This window comes from Bombus affinis, chromosome 4 (genome assembly GCF_024516045.1).
Source record: "Bombus affinis isolate iyBomAffi1 chromosome 4, iyBomAffi1.2, whole genome shotgun sequence".
NCBI lineage: Eukaryota > Metazoa > Arthropoda > Insecta > Hymenoptera > Apidae > Bombus > Bombus affinis.
The window spans coordinates 7,853,069-7,869,161 of NC_066347.1; the positions used below are offsets into that span (position 1 = coordinate 7,853,069).

The 16,093-nt window shown below is 37.8% G+C and overlaps 1 protein-coding gene across 10 annotated transcripts in view; it reads right to left on the reverse strand.

The window, feature by feature from the left end:
- Window positions 1–16,093, reverse strand: part of LOC126915819 (fat-like cadherin-related tumor suppressor homolog) — a 509,971-nt gene that overhangs the window by 62,109 nt on the left and 431,769 nt on the right. For all 10 annotated transcript variants that reach the window (XM_050720852.1, XM_050720847.1, XM_050720849.1 and 7 more), the window contains 2 exons: window positions 5,304–5,410; window positions 3,621–3,825 (listed from right to left, as the gene is read on the reverse strand). In XM_050720852.1, the coding sequence (XP_050576809.1) occupies window positions 3,621–3,825; window positions 5,304–5,410 (312 nt within the window). The remainder of the gene's footprint in view (window positions 1–3,620; window positions 3,826–5,303; window positions 5,411–16,093) is intronic.

Here is a 16,093-nt window from a genome sequence, read left to right on the forward strand (position 1 = left end):
ATCTTCATCGTTTCAATCTCATCATGATTTCACATAAATAAGGATCATAACCTCACCCCAATCCGAGATCCACTTCACGCATCGAGGTATTCACCTAGCAAAAAGCCGACTCTCTTCATCTACTTCAATCCCGGCCAGCGAACAACCTCTTGGAATCGTCGGTACGTGCATCGAAACGCGCGATACAGCGAACGTGCAAGAAACTTTGTGAATCATGGAGTATGATTTATTTTCAAGCCATTCGGCCAACCGAAACATCGTTCATTCCATGAAACAAAAGCGGGATCAGTGACTTTTCAACGTGGCAACGATACCTACATCAAATTCTATCGAAAGGAAAGAAATAAACTAGAAAATATGAAAATACGAAACGATCGGTAGTTATAGCTAGAGATTGCGAATGTTTCTGTAATTTATGGCACATCTAGGTACGAAAATGTATAGAATGTTCAAAGTGTTTAAATTATTTGATATTTACGATTCGTGGATTGCAGGTAGAATTTTGCTTATTAAATTTAAAAAAAAGCTATATATCATACGTGTAATAATAATAATTCTCAAAATATTTTCTGAACAACTGGACTGTAGTACTGTCTGTATTTCTCAACGATTCACACGAAACTCTGTTTTCTCTTTAATTATATGACATTTTTATATATCACATGATCTTCTGACGCGCAATAAATCGCAATTCGTACTGTTCTTAACAGAGAAATTCTTTTTAGACAAATTTTTACCCTCCCGATTTATATTATTAAAAAACAAATATAACAAATCTCTATCTACAGGTTCGATTTCTCTAGTTCATAGAGACACGAAATGACACAAAAATCCGTAGGCTTCTTATCACAGTGTGAATGCGCTACAGAAATCGAAGATGAAGAACCATTTCTCGCGGACCAACGCGGAATCATTGTTCGATAACCCAACGACACTCGACGAGATACGACTCATTTTTTATTGACCGGCGTTCCACTCGTACGAGCATCGAATGGCGACTCTTCTAGCCCGTTTTTCGTTTCGTTCTACAGTTTCCTTCGGTCACCCAGTTGGTCCTCGACGCGTACATTTTTCTCCCCTTATCGAACGCGAAAAAAGAAAGAGAAGGAAAAAGGTAGAGGTGTCTTTTCGTAATTTCTGAGCCGACAATCCAAGAACCGTGGAAAGTTTCCCGTGGCTTGGGAAGACTGATGAATACGAATCAGCGGACGGTCGACTTTTTAATTACAAGCCGTCTTCTACCGGTGTAAGCAATTTTCCGCACCGCCTCCCATCGATCTTCGAGATGACTGGGAATAAATGACCGCTTACGAAACTTCTGGAGGAAAGGCGATGCCGCTGCGAGGTGAACGTACACCGGTTGAATGAATGATGTGTAATTCCGATTTGCAGAGACTTTCGTTCCGCGTCTGCCCGTTTTGTAATTAACCATTGCGAATTTCTTGCAGAAAATTGGGATGACGAAGAAAACGAATGAAACGATCTCTCGATTTTCATCTCCAAGATTTATTCGTTCGAAGGTTATTATCAAGCTAAACTGTAAAAACTATAAATATCCGTCTTAAACATCGTCATAAGTAATGCAACTATCGACATTTATTTACTATAAAATATTAATGGTACGTATGTTTCGTATACGATATCAGAAATACAAACACAATCATAAACATAAGGAAATAATTATTTTCCGAGTTATTCGTTATTTTTTTACATTATCGAAGTATTAAAATGGATTTAATATCACTGCGCGTTCAGAATTATCCTACCTCGTTATCTCCCTATAATTTCGCTCCATTAATAAACCGTCAATCATTATTTATTAGCAGTTTCCCCTTTTCTCTGGTCTTCTATGTTCCGGGAAAGTGACTCGCGTCATAGAAGCGGAAGCGTCGGAGTCATTGTTTTCGACTTACGCGATAACGTATGCAAATTCGCCCGATCAAGCCGCGCCATTCATTATTCATCGTTTCTGGTGGAACGATCGTGTTAGCCCGCGAAATTACGAAACGATGAAAAGTCAGAAACTCGTTATTGAAAGGAAAAGGAGAAGAAGGTAGCGGGTCGCGGTTATATTACTGATCAGGCAGTGTGGAAAAGTGGAACTGGAGATGAAAGGGCGATGATACTGCGCGTAAATAGGCACGCGTACACCAGACGAGTGAGAATCAATTTTAATGCGGGACAATTTGCGATACAAATTCGATTCGACCCTCGGTGAATAATCTTGGCGGGCCAGCGACCGATTAAATCAGACTTTCAAATGAATCCAGAGGGGTGAAATTGGACTTTTAATTTGAGCGTCGGCTTCGTACAAGTGGCCCCGGTTATTGCTATCTTCATTAAATCGAATCTTTCTTCTAATCGTCAATTTACCGTTAAGCGATATGGAAATATCGAATCGCAGCGAATAAATCTTGTTTATTGGAATATTATGGAGAGCTTCATGCTCGAAGCGTTAAAATTGGCGCGCGCCTGCAGCGTCGATAATTTCCTGCCTGACTCTTCATCTTTGATATTAAGCTCTTTAATTAGGAGAGCTCGTAATGGCAAGTTTGCAATCGAAATTACATATGTATTCCGCGAGTGCAAAGACAGAGCTGTTAAAAGGACACGAATGAAGAGATAAAGATGTTTCAAATATCGAGATCTTTTTTCAATGGAAAATTTTATGAGAAGTGGAATTAAAATATTAATAGTCAGAAAGCGTTGGGAAATAGACTGTACGTTCATTAAAATATCGTTTCATGATGTAACGAGAGAGAGAGAGAGAGAGAGAGAGAGAGAGAGTCTCGCGCCAGCCGTCAAATATAAATAACTTATGGGCTATAATTAAAATTTATTGTTCACAAAGAGCTATAAAACCAGACTATTGTGATATTCAGAAGTGAAAGCAAATTGAAACTTTCGAGCTCAATGATAAATATTAAACGAAGGTAACGTGCAATTTTATTATCGTTCGCTGCAGTTTAAACCATGCCTTGTGTCTTTATGCCAATACATCGTTACGATATGCATTCGCTTCAACTAGCTCCTATCTCTTTAATTCATCGCGAGAACTGACAGGGGTCAATCTATGTGACAGAACGCCATTATTAAATAGATTGAGGGCGAAACTACCACCCATTACGTTTAATTGGAGCTACCGTCCAAGTCAAATATTTATTACAATTTCTTTCTCGATAAATTCAAATACGAATGTATCAACCAAGGAAGTGTTTTACGTTAGTACTAGAACTATCGACTATTAAAATACAGAAGTTGCTATCATGAAAAGACACATAACGCAGTAAGAAAATATATTTTCCGAACAATTATTCAGATCTTCTAAAATGTAGCATTATAGATCTATAAAATAACTCGGAAGTATCATGAATTTTGACCAATCCGATAATTCTGGTGTTAATATCTTCCCACCTTCTTCAATCCACATTTCTTGATTGAAATTTCAAAAAGCTCGAACTTATTTTCTTGTTCTGATTTATTTTCGAATCGTCTTTATTAAAATCCTCATTCATAGAAGGGCAAATTGATCTCGTTAAAGCCAAGGACCGTTGTAGCCAATCTATTTCGATTCTGTGACAAGATATTGGCTCTTTTCTGACTGACCATGTGGAACTTACCGGTGGTGGAGTTGATGAGAAAATAACCTTCCGGATTGCCGCTGGTGATGGAAAAAGTGAATTGTTGGGGCGAGACGTCGCGATCGAACGCCTGGATTTGAAGAACGCTCACACCTGCCGGAGAGTTCTCCAGGACCGATGGATAATAGACTGGAACTTCAGTCAACGGGGTGTTGTCGTTCCTGTCCAGCACCTCCACGTACACCTGCACGAAAATCGGCTGTGAATTATTTACGAGAAGTAGATAAGTCCTCGCTACTGTGCGTTTGCGAAAAAATGGAAAAAAAATTGCCATATCTTTGTAAACTAGAGTTGCGGGCGGATTTTTTAGCACCGAGTATAGCAGAACTTTGAGAAATGGGGATTATATCGTATCATGCGTGCAAAGGAGCAGAGATTAAGATAAATTCTGTTCGAAAATGATCAGTTTTGAATTTTAATCGGTACAAAATTATTGACGCAATTCGTTTGGAATAAATAATTGCTAAAAGGTATCGTTTGAAAGATTCCTGGAATAATTTATTCTTTCTATCGATTATCGTTGAATGTGTAAATTACGAAATGTACATTCGTGAACTTCTATTTTATTCGCCGAAGAATGTAATCGAGGAAATTGATTTTAATGTGAAATGAAGCGAAAAGAGCAGGAATATTTGAAGTTTAAATTATAGTAATTAATGTATCACTTCCTGTATTAATCTTCTATAGATACTACGTATAGGACTAAAATCGTAGTTTAAAGTGAATACATATTATTAGAGAGCGTATTTTTAAACAATTCGGTAATAATCTTATTTCACAACGTTTACTGAATTCTCATTTCCTTATCTTGATTAGTTTCTACAATATCAGCTGCGGCATATATAATAAAAATTCACGGTATTGATTATAGTGCATTACAGTGTCCACGATGAGATTTTAGCTGGTCATGTTAAATCACTAGTGAAATTTCTATCTATATACGAAGTTATAAAAGTGTCGCAAATTAAACTCTTTGCGTCACGTCGGTAACAGAAAGCCTTTTTCCAATAGTGTAATGCATGTTGCAATATTATGGTGGGAGATAAGTGATACGAAAAATTTGTAGCGGTCGATAGAGAAAATTGGTTCTTTGACTAGCCATCGATTCGCTACTAGGAGCTTATGCACGTAGAAAGTACGAAATAAATAGTCGTTCGTGATATTTTCCCGATACAATGACAAAAATGTAATGACAGTGTTTATAGTTTAACGTAAACGACGTTATAAGCATTAATTCTTTAGTAATTCCTTGATCATTGATCGAAACACAGATTTTTTATCGTGGAATTAACAACAATCTATATTAAATTGAAAAATTCATAAATACCCAAAGTTTTACTGTACGTTTGCTATAATATTCTCAAAATACAAAATATTTAAGTAAATTCTACTACTTCTCCCGAATTTTTAGTATTATGGTGTCCCAGAAAATATTTTACAAAGATCAATTATTTCTTCTTTTTTCTTTTTCATTAAGACTTATCCAACAAACCAATATCATTTGGGAAATATTTCCACGTTAATTGTTATGGCAATGTATTCTCTACCTGTTCCTATTTTCATTATCTAAGTATGGATAATCAAAAATTTCGGAACACGAAGATATTTCTCGGGACAGTATAATACATTAAACATGTAATTTATCTTCCGCATTGCACAAACCTGCAAACTTGAGCTCAGAGGAACCACTCCGTGATCCTGCGCGTACACCGTCAGCCAATATCCTCTCTTCGACTCCACATCCAACATAACCTTCGTCTTGATGTTACCTGGAACGCCAAAACACATTTTATTAAAAAGAAAAAGAAAAAGACAAAAAAAGAGAGAAAATAAAACAAATCTAATGTAACGGAATATTCGCTCCCGTACAGCGATTCCAGAACATTTCTCGATCGTCAATAATTAAGAAAAAATCAAGTTATGCTCGATCGAAACGTCTCGTCGCGTAACTAATCATGCAAACGGAGTAGCTGAAAATAGCCACCGTATCGCGAAACATTTTCACCTCTTCGATATCACCATGAGAAGACGCGAGCTGAGCAGGAACAGGTCGTTCTATGCGCGAAAAATAGGAAAGAAAAAAGAAAGGTGGGAAAGAAGGGAGGAAGAGGAAGACAGGGCAGGAAAGATAAGGAAAGAGGCGTTATTACCGTCTTGCCAGATAGCTAGCAACAAGGACCGATAGGAAATGACGTGCACGTAGATGGCGACTTGCCAAGCGTGCACCCGCGCGCGCGCTCTCGCGCGTCAGTGCAAAAATTGGACTGCATTCCTGTTGTTAACACGTCGAGCACGTTGTTCCGCGTGTCTTCGATCGTTTTTGCGACATTCCAGTGCTTACGGTCGGTTCTTGCACCGCGATACACGCCATCAATGAACACACGCTTGGTTTATTACGGTATTAAAACGATAACGTCTCGATACCTGGCGACCAGTGGTCCAGGAACGGGCAAAAGGCTAACAGATATCGAGGCAGCAAAGAGAGGAAGCGAGAGAGAGGCGGAGACCTCGATTAATTAGCAATCCGTGATGTTACGTACGAGAGCAGATGTAGATCGTAATCAAGATTATCCCCGATTTGTTCTGTCAGTAATTGCATCTTCAGATTTCGCTGCAGCATCTTCATTAATCCCGATCTTTCGCGTGGCTCGACCCACCAGTTCCTCGATCACTGTACATTGTATGCGTGCCCAACAGTATCGGTATAATATCGAGCTCGTAATTCCACGATATCGATTAATTATCGGAGCCGAGGCGAAATTCAGCCCAGCGGGAGCCAGATACACGTCGGTGTCCTCGGTTATTTATGGCCTCGTTCCCGTAAAATTCACGGCCGTGGAATCGTGATCCGCGCTCGCGATTTCATGATTTCCTCGGCCGAAGAAAAAAGATGGCTACACATGTAATTGCAGGATAGCGCGGCGCCTGAGATATCAATGGTTAATTTATTCTTCGATATAAGTATATAATCCGGTATTCAGATAGAAAAATTTACTCGGTCGACGGAAGTTATTGGATTCCTTGCGTTCAATGACTGGTATTTCCAGGACTGTTGGAATGCTGGTTTGCATTAATATATTGAGTATATTATACCATACTATTTTTTTAAAACTTCCAATCCAGCCGATATAAATCAAGAATGATTTTCTCAGAAGCTAAACTCATTAGCTCAACTTTCTATTAATTTCTCAATCGCATTAGATAAATACACGTTTTAATCTTCAATTCTTCAGAAACAAATAACTTACGCCCATAAGCTCGTTTATTTCAACAAAATGATATAAATAATAACAAATTCCAAGATTAATATAGAAAATACATATAATAAAAAATGGTCTTCGTAACATCATCTCTCATCATCATTCTTTGCTTTTAAATTTACACGTTTGATCAACGTGGCCTTTAAACAGCTCAAACATAGACCTAATCTCCAAAATTAAGAGAACGATGTGCAAATGTTTGCTTGCTGTACAGTGGTTATATCGAGAAGTTTTCAAATATTTGACACTCTAATCTCTGATATTCACAGTAATTCAAAAGTCCAAGGAAACTTTGATTAATCGGAAAGGAACGTCTCGTTGATTCTACACTCTCCGCGATTGTTTCGTAGCCGCAAAGCACGCGTTACACGTGTTTTCGTGGCTCGCTCAAGCATAGAAGGGGTTCGGGGACGCAGACACGTGCTGCACGTTTAATAGTGATCCGTGGAAGGGGAGAATAAATTAAATTCGCTACCGTGAACGCAACTTGTATAAGCAGTTTATGCCATCGTATAATGGTGGAGCAAACGAGACAGAAAGAGAAGCAGATACGACTATATCCTACGAAGTCGAATGCGATGCTCGCTTTTCATGCCCCAGTTTTTCGTCTAAACAACATTACGGGATTAATTTCTTTCCGGATTGTAACAGGACGGCGGTCGCTTTCTCTCGCGACAAGAAACTATCTTTCTTCCGTGTCAAAAGACACGCTCCAGGGAACTTTTTAGACAGGGATAGAGCAAAAAGCTAGAGAAGGATGGAACGAGAAGAGAGATGCGAAGGTGGTAGCTAATGGAAAAAGTTAAAGACAGAAAGATTTTCTTTGTAACACGGAATGAATTCGTTTGAACCTACGTTCGAGGATATAATTGGAGAACACGACTGGTTGAACGGAGTAATTTTCGGACAAAGAAATACTCATTTTATCTTATAATAATTAATTGTAATTTTAGTTATATTTAATTGCTTATGCCGCGGGCTAAAAATAAAAAATGATAACTTTTGTTCTCTTAATTAGCGCCAAATTATTTACAATTCCTTTGTGACTCAAGTCGTCTATGCGGAATCGTTTTTAAATAAATGATTCAAAGTGAGAATGTCTTCCGTGTTATACACTTTTTCCGGTTTCTAACTTCTAAAGCCTAGATTCTCTAGTTTCTTTTCTGTCTAAGGAAGTTACGTTTAATTATCTTTAACGAATCCGATAACCTGCGATACTAACATAAAGTACAATACTACGATATACTCAAAATTCGAAAACAAATATTTTTAATGGGATACATAGCCTCAATAGAGTTCAGTGATACTATGAAAACTATAACAATCCAGTATTCTTTTTAAAAGTTACCTTAGAAATTAATCTTCTAGAAACGTCAAATGAGTTAACGAGGATACAATATACAATAACAGAACATTTAGAGAATAAAATGTATAATAAAGCTTTCAGATAGTATTCTAATTCTATAAGATCTCGTGGCGATAGGGAAAAAACGAGAGTGCACGAATTATGTTCGATCAAAGCGGTCAATCTAGGATTAGAATTAAATCATTCTCGCGGAAACGAGTTTACCCGGTGCTTTACCGTACAGAATCATCGACGAGCGGTAGAAAACGAGAGAAAGAGAGAGAGAGAGAGAGAGAGAGAGAGAGAGAGAGAGAGAGAGGACGCGTTTTAGTTCGTCGCTAAATTAATTTTGCAACCCTATCGACGTCTATGTAATTGCAATGTCAACTTCGTTCTACTGTTTCCCAGCATTCCGCGGTATTCGCTGCTTCCACCGAATAAATCGAAGCATTTCAACCACTACGAATTAGCAACTTTCGAATAATCAATGTTAGATCGAGTTTCTCGCCGTACAAAGTTCATCTGGAGCATGCAATTTCCAAGTTGCCGGCTCGCCCCTTTCTGCACTCTGTTCCTCGGGAACATCGATGATTCTAATAATTATAATCGACGACGGGTAGGATTTCGAATAACTTGCTGCTCACTTTATTACGTAATGGTAGAGGGAATCCAGCGAAATTCCAAATCAGAAGAGACGTCCCTCCGTAATATTATTGCGAATCGTGCTCGTTACTACGTAGAGGGAAGATGGAATTTATCGATTTGGGAACAGAAGAAACGACGGTTTTGATTTTGGGTTGCTATCGAATGTACGATCTTTTGAAATCTTGGAATTTTTGTTTCCCGACGGTTTTATCTCCCTCTTCAATTTTCGTGAAGCATACTCAGATGAAAACAGAAATAGAGGGACTGGTAAGTAAATTTAAGAAATTTAAAAAATTCTGACAGAATATATTTCTGTATTATTTGGTTGATATCTTTTCATCACATTTTTCACATTTCTTACATTTTACGCGCGTCATACAATCGTAAAGACGTTTCCCCTCTTTTTCCCTCTGTTTTTTACATTTGTTAAAATTTTTCAATGATATACTTTGTTTTATGTCGAACTGCGAATTTATTAAGTATATCGATGTACAGATAACCGCTGTCAATATCAAACCTACAGAAAAAGGATTTGCAGGCAATTCGAACAGTTTAATCGATCGGAGCATTCACCCGGCAAATGACAGATATGAAAGAGCCTGAATCTTGTCCAGCAATTCGATTTGCCAGCAATAAACAATAAATCACTTCGATCACACGAATTAACCTCTTCGAATTCTCAAACGTTTCAAATCATCGTCCATTTAGAAAGTTTAATAGCGATCGAAATCGTTCGCAATTAATACATCGATGCCAGTCAGTGATATATTATTTCGAGTATTATGTCAAATAACGTCATTTGGAGATTCAGAAATTCAATTCCACGATTTCCATAACACGATTCTGCCATCGGATCTATTTATGTTTCAGTTACGTTTCACAAATTACAAATTATCGATATTAATATATTTTCTTTTGTAATGATAACAGGTTTGATAATAAAACAGATACAATTTTAAAAGTAATTTTTACAAATGTAATAATCTTATTTAAAGTAACATTGTAAAAGAGAAGTCTGTGATCTATAATTTATAGATCGAAGTGGCTACTGCAATAAGGAAGCAGCATCACTTCCCAATAATTTAAGCAAATCAACAAAAACTAACTATAAATCAAATATTTTTCCAAACCTGCAATAAATTCATAGTCAACTCATATTCAATAATAATAAACTTCGACACTTTTGAATATCAAACCTATATCTTTCCTTTTATTCCAATAAATATAATTTAACTATTGCAGGTGCCTTTACATATTTGCAAGCCTCTAACTTGTCAATTCATTGACATTAAACGTAAGTTGATGAATTATTGTGCAATGATGTACAATTTCTTTTCCCAATTACACTTTATCAATACAATTTTCTTAACCACAATATCATTCGGGAAATGATCGATGAATTTCGAATCAAAATTTACGACGAAGCATTCCCTTAACCACCTCGTACTAATTTCAAAACTAACAAAGGTATTCTACCTACGACAAGCAGAAAGAGAAAGAATTTCCATCAGCTATACCACCCGTACTAATACCGTCGTAACGAGACACGTGAAGTTTGACGACCTGTTGGTCATTAAATTCATCGGTCGTAAAGCGACCTGTTGTGATAAGTAATAGGAAGCACTTAAGTTTTAGAGATCAAGCTGACGGTTCGATTTCCCCTACAGCCGACACCTTGACGAACGCATAGTTATTACGTCAAGGAGAATATCAGGATTCGTTTCGACCAATTTGGTGCCGCGACGCGTTTCTAACGAGCCAGCGAGGGAATTCGACGAGCGTGTGTTAAAGTATTCGCAACGTGGTGCTGTTCCAACGTTTCATCATCGACTCGCGATCAAAGGCACGCGTGTTTGTTACAGAATCGGCCATCGAAAGCATAATCCTTGCGGATACTCGAGGGTCGAGTAGAAGACCGTGAAGCGTGGCAAATATTTAATAAGTTCGCCAACCACGCTGTACATCGATAACTTCTTTAGTGATCTTATGGTTGATTGAACCAAATAAAAACGAGCTGTTACGATCTATAATATTTCGGATGATTGGTAGGTTGTTTGAAGCATTTGCAATCGCTGTTTGTTGCGAAAGTCGATGTGGAAAGGATTTCGAAGAGTGGTACCGAGAAGAGTTTCTTGAGTGGTTCCTGAAATTAATAGATTTTAGCTGTATATACGATGAAGTGTAATTACAGTCGCTGACGAAAGTAGTTGAAAGTATTAGAAAGTATTTACCATACAAGCTTTTTACGTATACACGTATATCGTGTCAATTATGTGAAATACGTATATAATGAAATTTCTTTAACTCTATAACGATACACGACTGTCACGATTATAGTGATGGAAATTAATAATTGTTTCAGAATATTTAATGACCTTTTCTTCTGCAAACATCGATCAACCTTTCTTATCGTCATAATGAAAATAAAGCGAGGAAAGCTCATTAAGGTACCAGGGATAATAAGGGTAACGCTGACAAAGAAATCTCATCAAGTATAACAAGTAGATTTTTAAGAAAATTAACTGAAAATGCACGACCTATCGTTTTTCATTGTCTCTACAGAATATACATTAATTTATGAAGCATTAAATAAAGAAATACGATATCTCTTCGTTTCTAAGTTTTTCCAACAACAAAACAAAAGAACTTTGAAAGACTGCATTTCTAGTCATTGCTTCAAGAAGGAAAAGCTAGAACAACATAGAAACTGAATCGAACACTGAGCATTTACTTAAAGCAGTAACGTTAAAGAAAAATATCTAACTACAAGCCATGGATGCAAGTATTGCTCCGGGAATGAGAAGAGTTAGTTCCGTAAGATGTGGAAAACACGGCTAACGTTTTCGTCCGATATTCAATTGGTAACGTATACACTTCGAACTAACCATGAACTTTTACAACTTCACGAAACCGGCGAAATAAAATCTCTAGGAACTCGAACAACTATCACGAATCGAATATCAACACGAAAAAATTCTAATTAAAGTAAATCGAACGCACTTTATTTCCCTTTTACAATTACACACATATAGCCAAGCTTGTTTTAACATACGAATTTTATATGAAACCTGAAAAACTTCCAACATAAAGTTTGGTAATCCGAAAAAGACATTGTAGCATTCCAGAGTCACTGATAAAAAAAAAAAATAACAATAATAATAATAATAATAAGAAAAAAGTAACAGAGAAATTACATTACAAACATTCGTGTACCCTAAATAATTTTCTAGCGAGAGAGTCAAAATTATCTTCATAAAAGCGCGACATAATTCCTACTTTCTATTATCAGTTCCTTTCATCCTCCGTATCTTCCAGATCGTGTGCCAATTTCGTGAAGAGCGAGAAGGAGGGCAACAACTTGGAAGGCGTTAAGAATCTTCGAAATCTTGAAAGGGAGGAGAGCCCGAGGAAAAGGGAAAGAGAGAACGATGTTTAGAGGAATCGTAAAAATCTCTTCTCGGTAATTTCAGCCAGGGCCGACCTATCCCATTTCATAAACGGCTGATACCATTTGGCGTCCGGGATCCGTAAGAGCTTCACGGAAGAGTTACAGAATTCGTTTTCGCGGGGGCTTTGAGCTTTTGTCCGAGTAACGATGCCTCTGCTCGCCGGAAACGTGCAGCGAACCGATCGATGAGCCTTCGAACGGAAAACGCGCAATTTTATAGTCGGACCTGCCATCCCCGAACTATCCTCGTGACCTCCAACCCCCGTGAACCAGCTTCTTGTCCTTCTTTCATTCTTTTATCGAATTCCATCTGTCTCCATCCACCTCATTTTCTCTCTGACATTTCTCTCGACTCTCGATCCACCGCGGGGGAACTATGGTCGATCGTTAACCCAGATTCGAAACGGCGACACTTTAGACGCTTCGCCAATAGCCCGCGAATGTATACGTCTTGATCGCGACACTCCTCCACGGACGTCGAGAAACTAAGAAGCTTCTCCGGTGATCGATCTTTACGTTTAGTAGTCGATAGCTAGATTCGTTGAAACTGGCACGGAAACTTCCAGGATAAATATGGATCCGCCATTGTCATCGAGAAGTTTCTGTTCAGAAATGGGCGAGTTTAATTATCTGATAAAAAGTTGCTGCGACTCTTGAGATGTTTTATAATACGGGAATTAATTGAGACCAATGAATAGAAAGAGAGGGAGAGAGAGAGAGTGAGGGAGAGGAAGAAAGAGAGTAAATATATCTTACTCAGGGAGATAAGATTTATTGCTTTGAGAAATATATTTGGAATATTGGTTCTATATGTGAGATTTTGCTGGATGAAATTATCCTTCCTGTGCTTTGACTGTGTCAATCGATGTTTCTAATTAATGTGTAAGATTTGGTATAGAGATCTTGAATATTAAACGTTATATGAAATTTTAAACGATACCCTTCTACTCTACATTGTTCAATGTTACTTTAAATGTAACTTTGTAAACGAAACTCGAGTTGAAAGGTGATTTCAGCAAGTAGTTACTGGTTTCCTACGTCACATGAAAATACATACTTAACATCCCTATACCGCGAAATAAGAAGTAACATCCTCTGCAACCGTATTATAATATTGTAATAGAACCCGACAATGAACGTCAATTTCTTCCAATGTAAATCCCAATCAAATTTGCAAAGTTCTTCTACAAATATTTCCACGTTTAAAATACACTTCGATTGCCAATCACCATAAACAAAATTTTCTCCAGCCATTCCATTTACCCCGAAAGTCATTTCTATACGGTTCGGTTATTACTTGCATCAGCTCGCAAGGACTTCTGCCTCTAATATTGCCACGTAAAGAAAGGAAATGTGTATTCAACTTATCCCTGTCACTTGTTTAACGTTTATTCGACAAGCAATATATCCATGTTCTCCCTTTCTCACATAATATATCCATGTCATATGGCCACGGGGATACGATAATGTTTTTCCACCCCTTTTGATCCTCTTCTTTTTCATGAGGATATAGAAAGAAAAAGGCAGCATACTACGCGGAGATGTTCGTTCTAAAGCTCTGCTTAATAGCCTGGAAACACCTTTCGACCGTTTCTAAGAAGCGATTTCCCGAATGCAAGCCCATTTGCGCGCCGGAACTGAGGGTCGGCGAAAGCCTCTTACGCACGATAAGGCGATTGGTTTCCCGCGCGGTGGCCGCGTTGATTAAACTACAATGAGGAAAATTAAACGTAAGAAGGTCTCTCCTTGACGAGTGAAGATAAGGCGCAGAGCAGAAGGATAGATATATTTAATCCTTTTATTAATCTCTAATACACAATTTTTCGTTCATCTGCTGGCGAAAATCGTTTAATTTCTTTGCATAAACAACCAGAAAAATGGAGATAACGTATCTTATTATTTAATCATCAAGTTCCATAAGAAAACGTCACACCTGACTTCGCTGTCTTTGTGTCTAAGGTGTACTATAAAATGATGACTAGAATGCATTTAGAAATTTCAAGATGTAAAAATATACAGACTGCACATAATATTCAAAGATACAATAGAACATCCAAAGTAGCGTACTCGTTATAATATTTGGTAGACGAAACAAATCTCTAAGTTCCACTTGTTTGCCTGTCCAAAAACAGAAAAAAGGGAGAAATATATAAATCTGTACAAATGTCTGCAGTATACTGATGAGTAAGTATATTAAAAGGCAGACAAAACACAGCTCTCTTCTCTTTTCCTCTTCTTCCACGCGTTTCTTTGTAACGACACAATAGAACTGAGAATGTAATTGTATCGAGGAAAGTTCGAAGGCAGTAACAGGATTAAAATAAAATAATATAGGCCAGAGAGGAGAAGAATGATATAAAACAGTCTAATAACCTTTGCTCTATTGTCGTTGAGGTATTTCCACGGAGGCGGCCTCGTACTCAATAAGGAGAACGTTATCGAGCATTCTGTGCATGTTTGGAATACGTTACACGCGGAACGTAATAACGTACGTGCGTAATTTCTGTTCTCGCGCGAACTCGTTACACCCTAGCCGCGGAATTTACGTCCAAGATGGACGATGGAACGTTACAAAAGTACCCCTTTATGCTTCCTATATTTCTGGAAAGAATTTACGATTATAGTCCGCGAAGAAAGTCGCGGCCGACTCCGTGAAAGTGCTTTTTACTTCGAGCAATAATGTTAATTTAAGACTACAAGCTATTGTGGAAACTCTAAGAGAATATTTGCTAATATAGCAGACAAATATGGCCACAATCTTAGCATAGAGATAAAGTTGTAGTAGCAATTAGATAGACATGTTAGAGAAATGAAAGTATTATGGGAAAACTATGCTATTAAAGGTATACCCAAGACATATTGAAACAAAATGAGCAATATACTGATAAGTATACAAAAAGATATAAATACCAGGTTGTTGGAAAAGTGTCTTTTACAGACACGTCTTTTACAACGATGCATCTTTACATGAAACCTAATCTGTTGAACGTTGTGATCTTTATCTTGATAGAACAAAATGGATCATACGTAATTCGATAAAATAATATAAAACGAAAAATGTTGTGCGTGCATTACTTCCTAATAAAACGAAAGAAACTTTTCGGACGACCTAATAGAAGTGCATTTTGTTAGTCACGAGAAGTAATATCTTCAAATGAGATCAGGCGAATAGATGGTATAATGTAATGATACAGTCATGATCCATGAATAGCACATTCAACGCTAATTGCAGACCTAATCGCACAATTTTCTACATAATTTTTCCAAATCACGTTCAATTCGCGCGGTCATACGAAACCTTGAACACGGTAGCTTCCCCATAAACCAAAAATACCAGAGGGAAATCAAACACACGGCCATTATAACCATTCACAGGCCGTTTCCTCTTAACTTCTCGTGGCAACACACCGCGTGAAAGCCCAAACGCTGATTCTCAATTGCTCGCAAGTAAATAATGCGGTACGCGATTTCTCTGAATCTGGATCTGTTCATTCACGGCGTTATTTACGACTTAATGCCAGGCGAAAATTCGACAGCGTGAAATGGAGGGAAAAGAACACGAGGATGGCAAATCGTTCCGAGATAAAAGCATCAACGGTGCAACGAAACAGACGAGACGCGGCGTCGCGTCGGCTCGTGCAAATTCTTCCATGCGTTCCGGATCCAAATCACCACAGGCAAATTGTTCTGGGGTTCAATCGAAAACGCGTTTTCACGAAAAGCTTTTAACGACTAAAACGTCGACCCGACAAAG